Source organism: Alligator mississippiensis, chromosome 8 (assembly GCF_030867095.1).
Source record: "Alligator mississippiensis isolate rAllMis1 chromosome 8, rAllMis1, whole genome shotgun sequence".
In the NCBI taxonomy this organism is placed as follows: Eukaryota; Metazoa; Chordata; order Crocodylia; family Alligatoridae; genus Alligator; species Alligator mississippiensis.
Genome location: NC_081831.1, coordinates 64,695,122 through 64,714,480, shown reverse-complemented (window position 1 = coordinate 64,714,480; position 19,359 = coordinate 64,695,122). Strand labels below are relative to the sequence as shown.

The 19,359-nt window shown below is 45.0% G+C and overlaps 1 protein-coding gene across 1 annotated transcript in view; it reads left to right on the top strand.

Moving 5' to 3' along the window:
- The window catches only part of LOC102564606 (ligand of Numb protein X 2), a 43,632-nt gene extending 24,601 nt beyond the window's left edge, over positions 1-19,031 (top strand). Inside the window, exons 5-10 of the mRNA XM_019487843.2 lie at positions 1,990-2,358; positions 5,138-5,314; positions 7,712-7,886; positions 8,078-8,288; positions 14,515-14,673; positions 16,578-19,031. Coding sequence (XP_019343388.1) covers positions 1,990-2,358; positions 5,138-5,314; positions 7,712-7,886; positions 8,078-8,288; positions 14,515-14,673; positions 16,578-16,713 — 1,227 coding nt within the window. The 3' untranslated portion in view covers positions 16,714-19,031. The remainder of the gene's footprint in view (positions 1-1,989; positions 2,359-5,137; positions 5,315-7,711; positions 7,887-8,077; positions 8,289-14,514; positions 14,674-16,577) is intronic.
- The last annotated feature ends 328 nt before the right edge of the window (positions 19,032-19,359 follow it).

The following is a 19,359-nucleotide window of genomic DNA, read 5'->3' as shown; positions in this document are numbered from 1 at the left end:
GGGACCCAAGTTGCATCTCCCAGGCCCTGTGCCCAAGGCCAGTCCAGCATGCACTTGTGGCATGTGGGTCTACTTGAGACCCAGGGCCAGCACTGGGAGCTGGATGATGCATCTTGGCCCCAGGCCTTATGTTTGACACCCCTGATCTAAGAGAAGCTTACACACAGCACTTGGCAAAGCTGAGAAAATGTGGTTGTGAAAGCCAAAGTTGCTCCATGAAACTTGGCTCTTCTTTGCTGGGCTGCAGTCTTACAAGAAAAAGCTGTCTCATTACTCAGTGACCCTTCTTGCTTTGTCAGGTCACAAATTCCACAAGAACAGGTTCTCTGACAGTGTTGAACTGCTTTTGAGGTTACCGGAACCAGGGAACCAAGATGCACCAAGTACATTTATAAAATAGAACCTGAGCATGTTTCTACCCCTTGAGAGGTTGGATCGGTTTAAGTTTTGTCTTTGTTCTTATTTTTGACCTGACTAGACACTTAAGGGTGCAAATGTAGGAATGAGGATTTACTTAGTGTGGTTCAAAAGGGGTACAATTCAGAAGAGCAGTCCTTTTATTTTCATCCCATTTACTTAAAAATCCCTACTTCTATCCAAAACTCACTTTACTCCCCGTTGTTGGAGAAATATTTCTGATTCATCAAACTTAAAGTAGTTTAAAATATTATTCTAGATATTTTTGGCTGTGTGCATTAGATAGTTGTAGGGTGTTTTAGATCAGGGTGGGGAAGTGGATTATGAAGTAGAAAGACTCCTCACGAGTGAGAATTCTCTTCCAACAACTCCAGCTCCCTCAAACAAAGGGCAGCCCAGCTAGAAGGCCTCACCTTGTCTTTCTCCATGCAGTATTGCTGCAGCTGCATTCTCTCAAGCAGATTCATCATAAGCTATTTAAAACCTTGTGACGTATTTAATTTATGCTGGGTTTCACCTACAAGTCACATTATCATCACAAATAAATACAAGTTGAATCTAGTAGGCAGCCAGAATAGAGCATAGGACACACAAGCACATGGCTCTATAACCTGCTGAACAAATAAGTTGTCACATTCTATACCAGCTTCTAAATAAATAAAAAGCTCTACACAGTGTGCATTGAAGTAGTCTAATTGAGGTAGCAGGCAAGTAGTATGCTAGTAAAGCCTGCATGCAAAGGAAACTGCTATTACCTTGTTCCCAGCCAACATTGCTGTTGCTACTAGTTGATTCCCTGACAACCAGTGGAAATATAATCAGTGTGTGTTGGATTACAAATTGAGCAATGACTGGCTGAGTGCACTGAGAGTGACAGACATAATCAAGTCGCTTCCCTACCCCAGCCAACCAACATAACTTCCATCTTGTCTGACCGAGGGTTGTGTACCTCCTCGTCTTCCCTGGACAGTTAATTAAATTATTCAACATCTCGTACTCTGTCAGCCCAGCTTGCGCTGGGTCTTGGAGTACAACGAGGATGCCACCCATGTCTCCTTGAACCCCACGTTCAAGCTAAGTGGCAACAGAATAGAACCCAGAATAGAAGGAAGAATAATTACCCAAAACAATCTTAAGACGATCCTGAAGATCCTATTCATTTTCCAGACTGTAGAGTAGTCTCTCAAGGGAAATGGGGTGAGGATGGATGTTTTGTACCCTAAGTCTTTTACTGTGGCCCAAGCACCAGAAGGTACAAGGTAGAGACCATTTATGCAATGGCTTGGAGTTAGCTGTGATGTTTTCTATTCTCTGATTTCTGTCCTCTGTCTGGGGGCTGTCTTGTTGCAGCTACTGTATCTTGCCCCACCTGCTGCTGATCTTTTGCATTCCCCATTAGAGAATTCTGTCTTCTGCACTTGCATCAAGAGTAGCTGATTGCACACCAGAGTGCATAGTGCATAGGATGGCTCTTCTACCGTGGAGGATTACATGCACTCTGTATGCTACTAGCCATGTAGGACTGTCTCACAGGTTGTGTATAGATCCCAAACAATGGGTTCTCTCCCGTAGGTGAACGGCATCAACATCAGCAATGTGACTCACTGCCAAGCGGTCTCTTTGCTGCGCCATCCAGGTTCAGTTCTCCACTTGGTGATCCTACAGGAGAAGGGGTTTTCCCCCAGGACTGTCCAGCAGGACTCCAGCCCTGCTGTAAACCGGGAAGTGATTCATGTTACCCTGATGAAGAGAGACCGATCAGAGCCCCTGGGAATCAAACTGATTAGGAAGACAGATGAGCCGGGGATTTTTATTCTAGATTTGCTGGATGGAGGCTTGGCAGCCAAAAACGGGAAGCTGAGTCGGAACGACAGAGTCCTTTCTATAAACGGCCAGGACCTGAGGCAAGGAACACCCGAGACTGCTGCACAGATAATCCAGGTAATTTACAGCGTGGAGGAGTGGTTGGTCTCATAACTCTGTGACTATCTGCACCACCAGTACAACACTTTGTTTCTCACCCAGGGGCTAATGAAAAATGCTTGAGCAACCTGGATACTCTTAAGTAACTATTTTTGGGAGAGTGGCTTCCCTGCAGATGTAGGGATTACCATGTTCTAACATTGATAAAAACACAGGGTGGGAACCTACCCTGAGTCAGCTCTGACAGAGTTGTGATGAGTCAGTTGTCTATGGTGGTTTAGTGTACCTATGGTGACCTGGTCTCTTTGTAAAGGGTTATGCGTAGCTTTTCTGAAGGGTTATGTGTAGCTTTTCTGCAGATAGACTGTCTAGACACAGTGCATATGAATGTGATGGAGAAGGGCCAGGGTTGTGAAATGAAGCCTCTGTCGCTGCTTGATATGTGATGGAGAGAATGATCTGCAAAGAGAGGTCTCCGAGGCTCACAGCACAGAACAGAAGCAATATGAACTGATGTTTATATTTGTGAAGCTGGTTTTAAAATTTCCCGAGCAAACTGTATTTCAGAAGGGGGCAAAAAAGATGTACTGAGATGCAGGACTAACTGCAAGGCCTGAGATCATGCTGTTAAAGTCAGCAAGTGTCAAAGCACTGGTTCTAAGACCATTACATATAGATCACAAATCCAGTAGGTTTGTTGAACTCATGACAAGAGTTTAAACTGTGACTCCTCGGTGCAGATTTAAATCTCAGGTATGGGACTTTATCTAGCTCCCACTAAAAGCAGTGAGAAGAGTCCCTAAATGACTTCAGTGGGCTAACTGGATCCAAATCAGGATTGACCTTAAAGGGATATCCTATAGAATTTTTTAGATAGCTCAGCTTTTCTGGGATCTAATTTAATTTTCAGTTAAAACTTGCTGCACTTCATATGGCACATTCTTTGGGGAAAGGATTCCTTCTTTAAGGTACTATGTACATCCATGTTGCATGTATAAATAACTTGGCTTCTTGAGGATGAAGGTGTGAGAATCCCCATGCAATATTGCAGCTTGTGAAGAAGACCATTTCTAGAATGTAACTAATGAATTTTACAGCTGTGCCTTCTGAAGCAACTCTGGAAGTATGGTTGTTCAAGATTTCTCTGGGATATCAGGACTCTGTTATTCAAGTAGAAATTCCAAACTGTTAGTCCTTACAGGAGGTCATAAGATTTGCTTCTGTTACAGCAACATCAAGAATATGCTCTGGCACCAGAACTACTAAGTAGGACCACACATTAAACAAGAGTAGTAACTGGAATTCTTTTACCTAGTCTCAGCTGTTGCAGCAGATAGGTGGGTGTTCGAAGAAAAACCACAAAGAACACCTGTGGCTCACAACCTCTTAAGTGTTGAGGTACCCCTCATTAGACTTGGGTATTGCTAGCTCCTTGGTTTTCACTCGTTTGTTTTTGGAATATGGAGAAATAATAGAGCATTTTTTCTGTTGCAAAGAACCCAGGAAGATCACAACAGGACAGAATGTTTTTAACACTATGGATTCCTAGTTGAAATCTCTGGGTTTATCATGTGAATCATGTACATGTAATAGTGCTAACATTGTGTGGCACCCTTGAAAGGATTTCAAGGACCCTGCTTGAGAATCACTGGCTTAAAGGGTAAGGCTTCAGTTCCTCTTGAGATTGGAGGCTGAACTTATAAGTGATACTCATATCACTTGAGTATCTTGAACTTATACGTGATACTGGAGCCTGGGAAGTGTGTAGAAAGTCAAGTCTGGTCAGGAGAGTCATCTCCATCACCGACACCTGACTTTCAGTTACCTTCTGTTGTGGGTTTGCTTGGGCCTGGAGGAGGTGTACACTTGTTACATGCATGTTTCAGTGGCACAAAGTCTCAGTCATACTGCTGTCACAGCAGTCACTAGAAGTTACCAGCTTCCACCTCTCCATGGCCCACCGTAACGGGGGCCTTCTTGGGGCTGATTTGCCTTTGGCGCACCCACCTGTTTCTGGGTCAACCACCCGCCTTGCCTTGATGATAATTAAATTAAGATGTTAATTAGGTGGGAGGCTGCCCATCTTTTTGCCTCAATGCCAGGGGACGCTATCTGCGGCTCCGTTCCTCCCCTACACCGCAGCCCAAGCAGATGGCATCCACTAGTTGTTAATCTCACTGGCCCCACTCTGGGCCCCAGAATCCTCCAGCATGGACCCCACCTGGATCCCTCCACTCAGGCAGCCTACTCCTCCTTCGTTCGGGCTGCCTAGCTCCCTGAGCTGTTCCCCCTTGCAGGTGTGTTCCCTCTCTCTCCGGGGTCCACCTTCCAGACCCTACTAGCAGGTAACCCACCCGATTGTGGAAGCTGGGGTTATTAAGGTGCCCCAACCTGCCTTTTAGCAAGGTAGTAACTGGCCTGGCATTTCCTGGGGGCTCCTGCACCACTGAGAGCCCCACCAGGCCACCCGCTCCTGGCAAGGTGCAATTTTAGGTCCTGCCCAGGACCAGGAGCCTCTTGACCATGCCCTACAACTCCTGCTCTTACCTCCAAGGATGTACCAAGCAGCCCTGCAGCCAGGCAATGTCTCTGCCTGGCCTGCCAGCACTGAACTGCTCTGTTTTTATATAGTTGGCCAGAGATCTACAATGGCTGCGGCAATCAAGCACCTGCCAGCTGGCTGGCTGAGTCCTTAAAGTGGCAGGCACCAGCAGTGCCCTGCCACACCCATAGAGAGACTTGATTCTCCAGGGACACTGCAAAAGTTTCAAACTTATCCCTTTTGCTTTTCTGGCAGGCCAGTGAGACAAGAGTGAACTTTGTGGTCCTCCGGCAATCTGGCACACAGCTGGTAGATACTGTTGATGATGGCAGCACACCCAGCAGCAGCAGCAGCAGCAATGGAGAGAGCCCAGTGCACCATCGGAGGAGGCCTGAGCAAACTTACTACCGCCGCAAACCTAGCTACCAGAAGGTAAGTGCTGCTGTAATTAGTGTTTTCTGTAGGTCCAATGGCTTGTTTCTCAGGTCTATTCATTTTCCATGAGCACACTGGAAATATGAAGCTTACTACAGCTGTATGAGGAGCAGAGTTTGGTTCCAGGGCACTTTTCCTTCTTCAAGTGTTGCAAACAGTAGGTGTTGGTGACTGGCAGTGCAGTGAGTTGTGTACAAGTGCATGGAATATCCAGTACCTAGCGAGTACTGCAGTAACCCTCATGTGGACATTGAGATGGAAGCCTATTTTAAGGGAAGAAAAATTGTTGGCCAAGACTGCAAGGTCATCTCAGTTTTTGGAAGGGACCTCTGGATATTTAACAGCACCAAAGCCAGTACAATTATCACTCAGTGCACTTCCCTGTCTGTAGGACTGCTCTCCCCTCAAACTATACAGTGAAATGGAGAAACAACCACCACCATTTGGGATTAGGTAGCCTTGTGGCCTGCAGTGAAAGCTCAACCACCAAAGCTGAAGCATGATACTTTTGCAGCTTTACTCCACCAACGTAATTTGCTTTTTATAGTGCTGTCAATTATTCGCCATTAATGTGCACAATTAACACAAGAACCAATTAACACGTTAATCATGCATGTGGTTTTGGAGCCTGCATCCGGGCTGCCCTGCCCTGCTGCTGTCACTGCTGCCTCTGGGCCACCCCATGGAGCAGCGGTGGCAGTAAAAGCCATAAGGCAGCCTGGATGTGGGGTCTGGGCAGCTGCAGCAGGAAGGTGGGGAGGGGGGCACACCCATGCACATACCCACAACCCCCATCCAGGGCCCCGAGCAGTCAGGCTGGCAACACTGGGGGTTCGGGGAAGGTGGCACTGGGCTGCAGCGGGGTTGCCTGGCATCCTTGAGACCAGGGTGGGCTGGGACCACCTGGCACCTGCTGAGCAAGTAAACAGAGAAGTTCAGGCTCAGGCTGGGGCAGGGCTGGAGCAGCTGCCCACAGCCCGGTCTGCAGCCACCACTGCTGGGGTTATGGCAGGGTGAGGCCACCACTGGGGTTGGGGGCAAGCTCCAGGCTTGGGGCAGCTCCACAGAAACCCCACTCAGATTGGGCATCCTGCAAGTGTGTGGGGGTCTCTCTTCCCCAAGCTCTAGACCCCCCTGTGGGCAACCCTCCTCCTCAGGCTCTAAACCCCCCTGACCTCCAACCATACAAAGTACCTGCATCATTTTGAGTTTTTCTACATATAATTTTGAGTTTTTAGCTGTGCGATTAAAATCACGATTAATTGTGACTTTTTTAATTGCAATCACATTTTTTAATTGTTTGACAGCCCTAGTTTTTTACCTTCCTGTTCCCTATTTTAGAAAACTTAGAGCTTGAACAGGTTGGCTGTTTTGTTGCTGCCTCTGACAGTTTGTTCATTATTTAAAACTGCCATCTGTATAAAGATGTTTTTCCTGAAACACTGCCCAGCCTGTTGTGTTAAGTTTCTGAGTTTACAGGATCTGAATTGGTGGCTACCTGAAGAAATTTGAGTCTAGTAGTTCTTTGCTGTATAAATTGTGTTCTAGTATCTTCCTTCCATTTCCCCAATGCACACATGCACGCACTAAAAACCCTTGCTTACTCTAAGATCCATAAAGCAAGCGCTGTGCTTTTTAGCAAGTGTTGGAGGGAGGATTTTCAAAATAACTTGCCAATGGCCTAATCAAAGTCAGTGGGAGTTTTGCAGCTGACTTCACAGTTGAAGGAAAGCAGATTTAGGGCAATGCTAAGCTGTTTTAAAAAATCCCTTCCTTTAGCTGTCATTTAAAACAGTTAAAGTCAGTAGAAACTGTCCTTTTATCCCATGCAGGAATGCCAAATATAAAAAATAAGTCTCCACCTTTCTTTCCATGATGTGCCTTATGGTATATTGAGTCTGGCAAAACAGAAGGCTCGCAGATCTGAGCTCTGACTGAATAAATTCTAAAGTTCACATGAGACGCACAAGCAATAAGTGTTTAGGATTGGTAATGAGATCTGGGAGTTCAACTTCACTTGGTGTGTCACTAGTTGAAATCCATCCCAATTAAAGACATGATCAAAAGCTGGTAGCACTTTATACGTTCGATAGACCTTGTGACAGATGTTAGTTTCTTTCCACTTTGAGTCTCCATTTTCTCCCAGTAGCGAGCTTCTAGTAGGAATAAAGGGTTGAATGGATGTGGAGACAATTCCTTAGACTTATGGCTGAATCATCTTGGTGACTCTATGATAGCCTTTGCCTGTTCTGTGCAGAGAGCTTTGCTCTCCAATCGTGTTGGGGCTTTCTCCAGCATTGAATTTATAGGCTGTTCTAACCCTGCTCCAAAGTTGGGGTGTCTGTAGGGTCTGTGGATTGATGAAACCATGTGTACATTTTCCTCACTTTGTAGGAGCTACCTCAGGGATATGCTAGCCAGGAAAAGACTGTTACCCTAAAAAAGGAACCAAAGGAATCTTTGGGAATAACTATTGGAGGTGGAAGGGATAATAAGAACAAACTGCCTGTTTATGTGACAAGTGTGCAGCCCATTGGATGCCTCTTCAGAGATGGCAGGATCAAGAGAGGTAAGGTAGCTTTCCACAGCCTCCGTACCCTGCTCTTTACCTTCACTCAGTGAATGAGATTTAGAGTATAAGTGTAAGTTGGCAGCAGGTCCTGCGTGAGGACCTGGGGCAGATGTGCATTTACTAACCATCATGGAAGGTTAGTAAATTCATTTGACTAACTCCCCCTAATCTATTCGTGTCATCAACAGGAGATGTGCTCTTGAGTATAAATGGCATTGATTTGACTCATATGAACTACTATGAAGCTGTGCCAGCACTTAAATCCAGTGCTGCTTCCCATGTACTGGTACTGAAAGCCCTGGAGATCCTTGTACCAGAACCCACAGACTCATCCTCTGAGATAAGGGAACAAGGATTCAGCTGGTCTCCCCTTTGGACCATGTGGCTTGGACTACCTAGGTATGTTTGTTTGGTTTGTCTCTCTTTTGCCTGAACTGACACTTCGGTAAAGTGAATCATCAGTTAACTCTGAACAAAATCAAACTTGCCAGCAGCCCTCTTAACAGAAAGCAAGAGGAATCCTTACTTGTCTGTGTGGTCTTTGTAAAACAAATTAACTTAAGAAACTCCCCCACCCTTTGGTATTTCTGACCCCCATCATTTGGGAATATTGCCAGAGTTCACTGAATGCTTTCTCCAACTGCATCTGCTGCAGGAGATGGGGACAAAAGCAAGCACATGTTTTGTACAGGGGTTATTTTGTTGCACTGGATGTTTTGATGGCAGTGTGCACGCTGCAAACAATTCACCCTGAAACATCATGAAGCCGAGGCACTCTGGTTGCTCTGAGCTGTCTGATGGAGATCAGTGCTCTGACACTGCTAGTTTGTCATTTTGTGCAGAGACAAGCCTTCCTCTGGATTTCTGTCTCTTGTTAGTCTCGGCGATATAATTTGTAATATTAGGACAAATGAGGCTAATAATTAGTTTCCCTGCCAAAGAGCACTGGGATAGAGACTTGCCATGTGCTGGTGCCAAAGGCAGTAGGAACTATGCTGCTGAGGTCCAGGTGGCAGATTTGAGAGGGGACCCTTTAAGGTTTGAACTTTCATCTCCTTTCCAGAGAGACGCAGGTGGTGCTCCACTAGCTTGGTGATTTGTTCAAAGGTCAAATCAAAATAAGTTCACCCAGAGGGGCAGTGTGGGCTGTGGCAGGGCTAAAATCCAAGCTGCTGAAAAGGGAGCTTGCAGGAGGCACAGGCTGAAAAAAAAGAAACAAAGAAAGAGAGCCTCTAGCCAGGCGTTTCAGGTGATTTATAGGCTTGTATCCTGGTGCAACCAACCAAACAAAGCCTCTGACTACCTTCCCTTCCTCCAGTTTAGCAACCTGTAAACACCAAGCTAACAAGCCCAACAAGAGCAGCTCGCTGAAGGCAGCGTGCTCAGCAAAGCCCTACTAATATCTTTTCACCCCTTCCCTAAAACCAACCCCGTTCTTTAAAGTTCTGAGACTAAGTAGCCTCTGCTGCACCAAATCAACTCATGCTCATACAGGAGGCTGGGCTTTGACTCCCAAATCCTAACAGTTTCTCCAGAGGAGCCATACTGGGCACAGCACTACGGGGAAACAACTGTTTGCATGCCCAGTCTTGCACACAGGGGAGGATGAAGGTGAAGGATACAGTTGCAGAAGATTTCCCAGCTACGGAGGCTCTTGCTTTTTCCTGAGTTCTGTCTCCATGATGTTGGGTTTCTTGCTTTCCAGTCATCTTCCTTAGTTTCAAGTTTGGGCCTTAAGCCAACATTGTCCACATCATTCCCTTGCTGGACATATCTTTGGGCTTGTGGTTTCACTCACACCCTCGTGTAACAAGAGACTAAGAGTTGTGTTCAAAAGTTAAGTCTCCAATTTATTCAGCATGAAAGTTGATTATAAAAAGATCCTCATTTTAAAATCGTAGAAAAATAGGGCCAGGAGTGACCTCTGGAGGTCTAGTTCAAGCCCCTGCCTGAGGCAGGTTCTGGTATAGACTGTGGGGGCTAAATGCTTTTCTGTTCAAATCATCCCATACAAATACCTGTCTAACCTATTATTAAAAACCACACACATCACCCTTGTCACACAACTAGAAGGCATAGCACTGTAACCTGCCACAGGTAAAACAGGGGGACAATGGTGGTCAGTGTCCTGCTGCTGCAAGAGTTGTTAAACTCTTCTTGAGAAATACAAGTAGGCCACCCCCACCCACCACAGCCCATGTCAGTCTGACCATGGAGCATGGATTAAAATTCATTCTTGACCCCAAATGTGGCAATCAGTCATGCCCTGAGAGGAGTGGAAAGACCCTCTAGCTAAGAGCCTCTGGGTTTTAGTCCCAGCACGAGCATTGGCACACCCCAGTCAAAATCCCCAGTCTTGACTCCGGTCAACACCAGTGCATCTTAGGGAGGTGAAAAAAAAAAAAGGAAAAAACCCAAACAAACTCTGATAGATGCAGCAACAGAAAGGTGGAGTGGGTTGGAGGGGGGAGTGTATCCTTCCTGGTCCCATGTAGCAACCAGCAAAGCCCAGAAGTACTGGGAAATGTTGAACACCCTCCATTCTGTTCTGCAACCTGGGGACAGTAAGCATAATTCCACCCATCACACCCTCTTAGTGGACAGCCAGAACTCCCCTTTCTGTATCACCTCTATCAACCCTATCCCAGCTCAATGTCCTGCTCTCTGCAGTGAGAGAAGGGGTTTTTCCTTTATGACAGCTCTTTAGATACTTAGAGAGCAGTTTGGGGGTCTCTGCCTCTTGCACGGTGTTCCAGATGATCACTTCCAGTCCTTCCCAGTGAAATAAGGAGTCATCTGAATTGTATCTTCTACTCTAGCCATTGCTTCTGTTCTTCTTTTATTGGCTTATTGTGCTTAGTGCTATCCTCTACTGAGCACAAGTGTTTGTAATCTTAAACGTATTGACCAGTATGTGCAGCATAAGTTTATTTTCCCCTGTTGGAGAATCATTGGACTGAGATGTCCCCGTTATTCAGTGTAGCCCTCTTGCAGTGTTCACCAACAGTTAAAATGTTTTTCAGTGGTTTGGTATCACGTGCTATTTCCCCCCCAGGTATACATGATCCAACAGATGGCTCCTGTGCTACTTAATCTCTCGCATTTGTTGGAAGTAGGCCATGTGTGTGTGTAGCTACCCTGAGAGAGCAGTTGTTTGACGAAAAAGCAGAATCCGAAGAGGTTGTGCTCAAGGCTCTCTAGGGGCATTTTCTGTCCTTTTCAACGCTTCTGTCCATGATGCTGAATTTCAGCCTTTGTATACTAAGCTTTTGTACTTGTGGTCTACTGCTTGTGTCATCTGGCATTTGTCAGCCTGGCTCACCTGGCAGCATACCGTCTACTGACCACTGGTTTGAAAGATTAAAAGTTGCTACGTTCCATCCTATTGGACTTGGGTGTTCACACTGTGCTGATACGGTACTGCTTGAAGTGTCTTTCAGATGAGATATAAACCTCTCTCTCCTGCCTAAGAAGGGAAGTTAAAATAGGGGATAGCCCAAATGTCATGGCTAGCCTACTCATCACAGTTAGAACAAGTTCTGGTTTTTAAAACAGGATATGAATTTTTGAGAACACAGGATTTAGCATAAATCATGGATCAGATCAGTGTTCCTGTTGAGGCTCTTAAGATTCTTAGCCAATGGATAGTTATGCTATAACATAGTGTTGTCCCCCTAATCTCAGGCACATAGTGATTGGTTATTTGGAGTATGGCACTGGATGTCCCATGCACACAATCCTAATATAGCTGTGGGTATTTTTGTTGTCCACTTAACTCCTTTTTTTTTTTGCTGCAGTATTACATTTTTCTTCTGGGGTGGTCACACAGTACCCACCTCCATGAAATCTGAGCTGTTTCAACATTCAGCTTCAGGAACTAAGAGAACCCTATCCCTGCCCCTGACTTGGACAGCACACCACACTTTTCTTCAAAGAAAATGTGAACACTCAAAAGTAACAAAGTTTCTGTCAAAATCATAAATCTACCTGGCAGCCTTCATGGAAAATGTTCTAAGCTTTCCCCAGCATCCCCAAAAAATTGCATAGGCAAAACTGCTTGCTATAGAGAACTGACTGGCCTTTGGTATATACTAGGATTAGTAGATGTAACAACTTGCAGTCAGTGGGCACCTCTACATGTGCATTAATGCACTTCAATTAATGTCCATTAAATCTAGTACCTTCATTATGAGGGCAGTTTTACACATGCTTCAGGGGTAGGGGGCAGGGTGCTTTAATTAGAGTAGCTTAGAGAGCCACTCAAGTTAAAGTGCCGCAGTTTCATGTATTAGTGTCCCTGTGCTTCAAAGTGGCAGCAAGGGTGCTTGAACTAAGCTCATTCAAAAAGCTTTTGTTAAAGCACCCCCACTGCCATATTGAAGTGTGGGGATGCTGGTGCACAAGATGTGCTATTTACTGCACTCCAGCAGACCCAGCGGGCATTTTTATACATGTAAGCACTGCAGCGCCAGGTGCTGCAACGCTTGCAGTTGTATAAGTGGCAAATTGTGTGTCAGCACTGAGAAAATGGCAATGGTGCGCTTTTGAACTAAAATACATCGGAGGTGCTTTGGTTGAAAAGCGCACCGCACCATTTTGTGTGTGCTTTTTTCACCACTCATACAACTGCATGTGGCGCAGGAAGGTGTGCATCAGTTCACATGCAGCTCGCGTGAAGTGACAGATCTTTGGCATGTCGTGGGACAAAAAGGTATGTGTATAAATGCCCAATTAATTGTTATTACAGTGCATTGGAGCAACCTTCCAACACGTCTACAGGCACCCTGAAGTACTAGAAAAATGTCTATTAACTAAAGAGCATGGTTTAAGTGATGCTTAATGCACATTAGCCTATTTTAATGTGCACTAACTAAAGTGTGCGTTTTTAGTGACTTTAATATACATTAAAATTAAGCTAATGCACATTAAAGAGCCCACTACCACATAAGAACTGTACCTTCCATATGAAGCTCAGGCTTAAATTGTGCCTAGCACATTCACTATCTTTGGCTATGGTGTAGCTGTATGTTGCTGTCTATTATCAGTTGTACTTCATTTTCAGCTCTTCTGCTGTAAATTATCTTGCTCACCCAAAACAGCACAACATAACTATGGAGGTACCAAAACCAGTTGGAGTACTTTTCTTAGAAAACTAGAGCTGGGTCTGGTTGCAGCAGTTACATGTTAGTGTGAATATTTACTTTATAAGCACAGCAGAAGCCAGGACAGGGTGAAACCTTAGGGCCCAACTCGATAAAAAATGCATAAGCTTTTGTAGATGCCAGTCTACTTCGTCAGGTGCTATGACACTGTCCTGCTTCCTGCCTGACTTCAGACTAGCACTGCTGACTATGAGCCTTGTTACACAGTAATTTTAGGCTCCTGGAGCTCTTAACCCATGGATTTGCTACACAAACACTTTTAAGTGGCTTAAAGCATTTGTTGTATGGCTCAAAGCTACACCACTCCAAGGTGATCTGCACAACCTTGCTCCTCTTCCATTACCGTGTGGCCACTCCCCACAGCTGCATCACCCAAGCTGAAGTCCTTCAGTATCCCAGGATGCAGTAGCCCCTCCCCCTGTGGTGTTTCTGTCCACAGCTGAAGATGGCAACAGTTTGAGGGAGAGGAGAGGTATGGAAAGCTGGAGCCAGGTCACCAGGATGCTGCTATGGGGTGGGCAGTGTGTGGCCCAGCACAAGTGGAAGAAAAACCGTGTAAGGTGGCACAGGATGCGGAGGGTGCTGCACAGGAGGATCTAGCACTGGCTCTGCCTGACTCGATGGGGTGCTGATGGCTCCACTGCTGCATGGCCTGGGAGCATTGCACTACACCACCCCACTGGTTTCCTCCTGCAGCATCAAGCCATGGCTGGTGGGAACACTTAGCCTGGTGGCATTGGTGCTGGGAAGAGGGGGAGGAGGAAGAAGGGAAGGTGCTGCCTCATGGCAAGCCAACAGCAAGCTGCCCGCACTAACGCTGGGCACCGGGAGAGGCAGGTGACGTGGACAATTACACGTTTCACTCCCTCCCCACCTTCTTCAACTAGCAGGCTGAGCATTGCATTACAGTAACACGCTCAAGATTTTTAAGCCTTCTAGATGTTGAGAGAGATCCGCCATGCTGTTTTGGATCTACTGTCTTATAAACAATCTCTCTCTCTTTGTCACGGGATTATAACATTCCAAAAAGCACAGAGTACAACAAGAGATGTTTTTCATGAACAAACCCTTTGAGCAAACCCTGATGGATTCAGTTGTTTTGATTGAAGGCTGGTTGCCTTACCTAATTCAACGTTTACTTTTCATCAGTGAGACCTGGTGCCTGAATGCAGCCATTGTACCAAGTAGTGACAATACAAAAGCAGAAATGTGATTCCAGGTTAACCGCAGGGGCTGCAGCAATTGTGTTTACAATCCTTTCATTTTTTTTTTTTTTTTTTGAATGATTCTTTAAGGCAACCCCCCATTGACAACCTTGACCCCTCTCCCCACCCCCCCACTTGGCTTCCTTCCCTTCACAAACTGTGGTATATTGCCCATTCCCCCACATACAGGTAATCTGGATAGATCTATTGCAATTATGTGTGGAAACTGAGAAAGCCACTCTCTGCTTCTCTTTCCAGTAACCTCCACTGTTGTCAAGATATTATCCTGCGTAAGAGTAATTCAGAAAGCTGGGGATTCAGCATTGTTGGAGGCTTTGAAGAAAGCAAAGGAAGCCAGCCGTTCTTCATTAAAACCATTGTGCCTGGAACGCCTGCTTTCCGAGACAGGAGACTGAAGTATGTATGGTTCTCTCTTTAATTACTGGTATCCAGTTCAGAGGCACTGAGCTTTGCAGCACATAGTGTTTTGATTTGATTTTTTTTGAGGTATCTTGCTTTTTATCTAATTCAAATGAGCCAGAACAAAATATAGGGACTTATCCAAGTACCTTTCACTCCCAGCTCTTAGTGCTCTGAAGCATAAAAATCAGACTTTTCAGTGCCTTGTCATTAGTAGATTTGACGCTTCATCTCTGCAAGGATGTAGCTACCACATGGGAGAGAATGAGTTAAGATACTCTGAGGAGTGTTAAAACTTATAATGAGGAATAACAGGATGGAGCAGGGTCACCCTGAACATCCTTCTCTCCCAAGAAGGTTCCCAGTGATGAGACCTCTGTGCCAGAGTACTTGCAAGAGGGGTGTAGCAGCTTTTGGCTTGTCTAGACGACAAAGTTAGTGCACCGAGTGGGAAATGGGAAGAGTGACCTATGACCATCTTTTCCTGTAAAGCTTCTTTGCAGAATCTTCCACTCCACTTACAATAATGCAGAGGTCAGTGTTGCCCTTTCAGCGTCCCTGCTAAGGATAGTGTAAGGATGGGGACCTGGCTCTGTTCCCTAGAAGACAAATTTCCAAACAGTTGTCAAGGAACTGATGCTGTGCCTTAGCTCATTCCTTCTCAGGCAAGCTAGGAGGAATTCATTTTCCTGAAAGATGCTTTTGCTGTAGGCTATTCTGTACTCTGCCTACTCCATAGCTCATAAGGGCCTTCACACTCTTTGGAAACGTAGGGCTGGAAGGCATGGTGAAGTGATTATTTCCAAACCATCCCAGGCAGATGCATATCCAGCTTCTGCATACGGTGATATCCAGCCTCTTCAAGAAAACCCCCAACCTCCTAACAAGGAAGACTCTACAACCTGTCTAGGCAGTTTGTTCCATTACTCTCCAGTTAGGAAGTCTTTTTTTTTTCCTGAGGTTTAATCTGAATCTGCTTTACTGACAGGACTATTTTTCTTCCTGTTCTTTTTTTGGCAGCCTTTCAAATATTAGAGAACTGTCCCCTTACTCTGCTTTTGTCCAACCTAAGTGCACCCAACCCAGCTCCTGCAATCTTTCCTTATCTGCCTTGCATTCCTATCCCCTTTCCACTTCCATTGCTTGCCTCTGAATCCTCTCCTGTTTCTCTACATCCTTCTTAAAGTAGTGTCCCAAACAGGACAGAACAGGTGAGCCAAGACCCAGCCAGCACTGACTAGGGGAGTCCTAATCCCCTCCCATGTTTTGCCTGCAACACTTCTGTTAATACTAAGTTGCATTTGCTTTTCTGCCTGCAGCAGTCTGTTGCTGACTCACATTGGGTTTCTCAGCAGTGCTGCTGCCAAGGCAGTTACTCCCCATGCTGTTAAACAGTTTGGGTGTGTCCCATCCTGGCAGCTGAGGCAGATTCAAACCCAAGTTGTGTTGAAACTAGCACTTCACCTCTGCTATTGCTAGAGAAACAGTTGCAGAAGGGACTTGACAGACTGAATCCATCGCTGCCAATGCTCCAGTCTGTCTCCCCCTCAGCTGAATGGCTGCTTGCTTGAACTCTCAACTACGCCTTTCCTCACTTGCTTCCAGTATCCTGCATGTCCCTTCTCTTTTTCCCATGTCCCCTTTACCCCTGTATGTTTAGACAAGAAAAAAGTAGTTGCAGTAGTATGAGACTTGTAGACCAATCACATTGTTCATTCTGCTTGCATGTTATTTCCTTCCTTCAACCTTTTTCTGGTGTGAAAGGGACTACCGCTGCCTACAGTGCCTCACACTAAGAAAGAGACCCGTGTCTCACTTGAGGTTTGTAGGCACTGTAGAGCTACAAGTAATGAACTAGACAAGTTGCATCCTGACAGCAGTGCCTTCTCTTTTCTGCCTAGGTGTGGAGATGAAATTGTGGCAGTAAATGCAGTACCTGCCATAGGAATGAGCAATTCAGAGCTGATCCCCATGCTGAAAGAACAAAGGAACAAAGTCATTCTTACTGTGGTGTCCTGGCCTGGAAGTCTTGTGTAAACACCAAAACAAAAATGTGTATTCACGAAATCTGTGAGCCCCTCTGATGCTAGTTTGCTTGATCTGACAGCCCATCATGTGACACTTACTAAGGAAACCACGAACTCCTGGCACGGTGTGCACTAGACTTTCACTTCCTCTTTGAAGAAAACATTTCCATACCGTTCAGAAAGTTAATGCAACTTGTGGATGCATCTGATTTTTTTTAAGGTACAATATGCTAGCAGCTTGGAGCTGTATCTTCACTAGCTTCTTGTACTGATTAGAACTCATCATAATTGTAGGGACAGTTATTTTTCCCACGATCCAAGAGGAATTGTCCATCTGCGTCTTGAGCTATAGTTGTCAACTTTTTTCAGGTGATGTTTTAATTCCTGGTCAAACTAGTGTCCATAAGAAAAATCAAGTAACCTAGCAAGCTAACATTTGCTGGCTGGCTGGCATTCTTGGACACTTTATTCAAGTCATTGTCTTTGTTTTTAAAAGTTGCTAATAAAAATAAGGACATGGACCAATGAAATGGTTCATAGCTAATGGTGTTCACATTTCTAGCACATGAGTTAGTAAGATATAACCCTTCTGGTGCTAGGTAAATTGAATTACTGAGCCACCCTAACATACTGCATTGACTTGTGTGAAAATCCCCATCCTAGTGTCAGCTGAAGGGATTCAAATTCAAGAACTCCTGCAACTTCTCTCTCCTTGATAGTGACTAATGAACCCACCAGGATTGGTCATGTAGATACACGGCTGTCTACATTAAATGGACCAGTTTGCTCCCAAGAAACATCTGCCCTGAGGAGGTAATTGTGTTCCTTGACCTTAGTTTCCCAGTAGGCTGAAGGAGATGGTTAGCTGCCTCTCCTATTCAACTCATTTTCCCTGAGTCAAGTAGAGCATGCTCACACTTTGTACCAGCATCTCCAGCTACACTTTTACCCAGTGAATGCTGAAAAACCTACTTCCAAAATGACAGAGGAGCTGGTTTGGGCAGATTGATGCACTATAAAGCAGAATTATAAAACACAAGGTAGAAAGCCAAGGCTTTATTCTGGCTATGACACGTTAATAATAGACTATTTGAAACATTCAGGATATATAGGAATTTCTCATTTTTCTATGGAAGCTTAATCATTAGTAAAAATGACTGAGGGTCTCTTACATCAGGCTCAATTTAAAACAAGACATGTTATGATTTCTCTAGCTGTCAGGAGTGGCTTGGGCTATAGCAGAAAGCAGAACAACTCAATTTCCTTGTCCAGTTCTTTAAGTGCAGCGGACTAGAGGGGTCCATTCTGTAAAATAAGAGCAGTGCGGGATGAACTTTTCAGTTTGCTATTAGCAAGGAACAGAACTCTGTTCTGCTGTAAATTGTGAATGGTTTACACACAATGTGACTTTGCTGTCTTATGGCTGTTAGCTACAAGCTGTATGTAAGGACTCTTATCAAAGCCTTTTCAAAACAAATAGTTTAGGTTCTAGTGCTCATGAAACATTGTTTAGCTCAGCAGTTCTCAGCCTCTTTAGACTTAAGGTTCCCCTCCATTACTTTTGCAAATTGAGCAGCACCCCGTTTCAAAAACTAAATTATAGCACTTACCTCCTTGCAGAGGGGCTGGGCCAGTGGAGGCAGGGGAATGGCTAGGCAAAGAGAGCCGGAGCCTGCCATTGTCTGCTTATCTCTTCACGCTTTCTGTAGCACCTTTCAAAGGATCTCATAGCACACCCTAGGTGCCTTGGCACCCTGGTTGAGAATCACTGGTTTAGCCAATATCCATTCCTATGGATTTGGACTACAGGAGTTTTCTTAGACTAGCTGGACCTTTAGACACTGATTCCTGACATTCTTCAGCAATTGCAAGATTAAAATAATTCAGAAGTCAGCCAGGTGTTTGTGGTAAAACAAATCAATCAGCCTCCCTCTGAAGTGAAGAAAACGCAGAACTTAATTTTTGTCTCTTCCGTACAAAAGTTACTTAAAGCAAGTTCTGCAGGGAGCACTAGATAGTCCAAATATCTATTGGCTGGGTACTTAAAAGGTGGGCATTTATTGCTGAAAATAATCTCCTGTTGTTGCAACATTTTTTTGCCTTGTAAGCAGCAATGCAGAGGGCAGTTGGATGTATTTTTAAATGAAGGGGATGCTGTAAAAAGGCAGCATGGTTTTACTATTGCTCCATCTCGTTTCAAGGTGCCTTTAGCATCACCAAAAAATCTAAGCAACTACATATTGTTTGCATCACAAGGATTTGCTGAATCTTGTTTAAGTGTTGAATTGTTTGGATGCCTTTATAAATTATTTTAATATGACTAGCAGAGACAGCTGGCCTGCGTGTGTTCTGTTCATCAGTCCAAAATAGTCCACCATTGCCAGACCCAGACAGGAATGTCCTATACTACCAGCAAGAGGAAAACCTGGTTTCTCTCCTGTAAGGAGTTGAACTAGCTGAAGACGGGTTGAACCTGCTGCTTTATTTACTTCAGCCTTTTGTAACGATTAGTGCAATGCAGCTGTCTTAGAAACACTCCCTAATCAGCACCTTTAGCCATTCACTGCTGTGGTATCATCCTCTAAGGATATCAAAGCATCTCATATAGGTCAACTCCACCAGCCTTAGGTTATAGGTCTCATGCTGCAAACAGGGA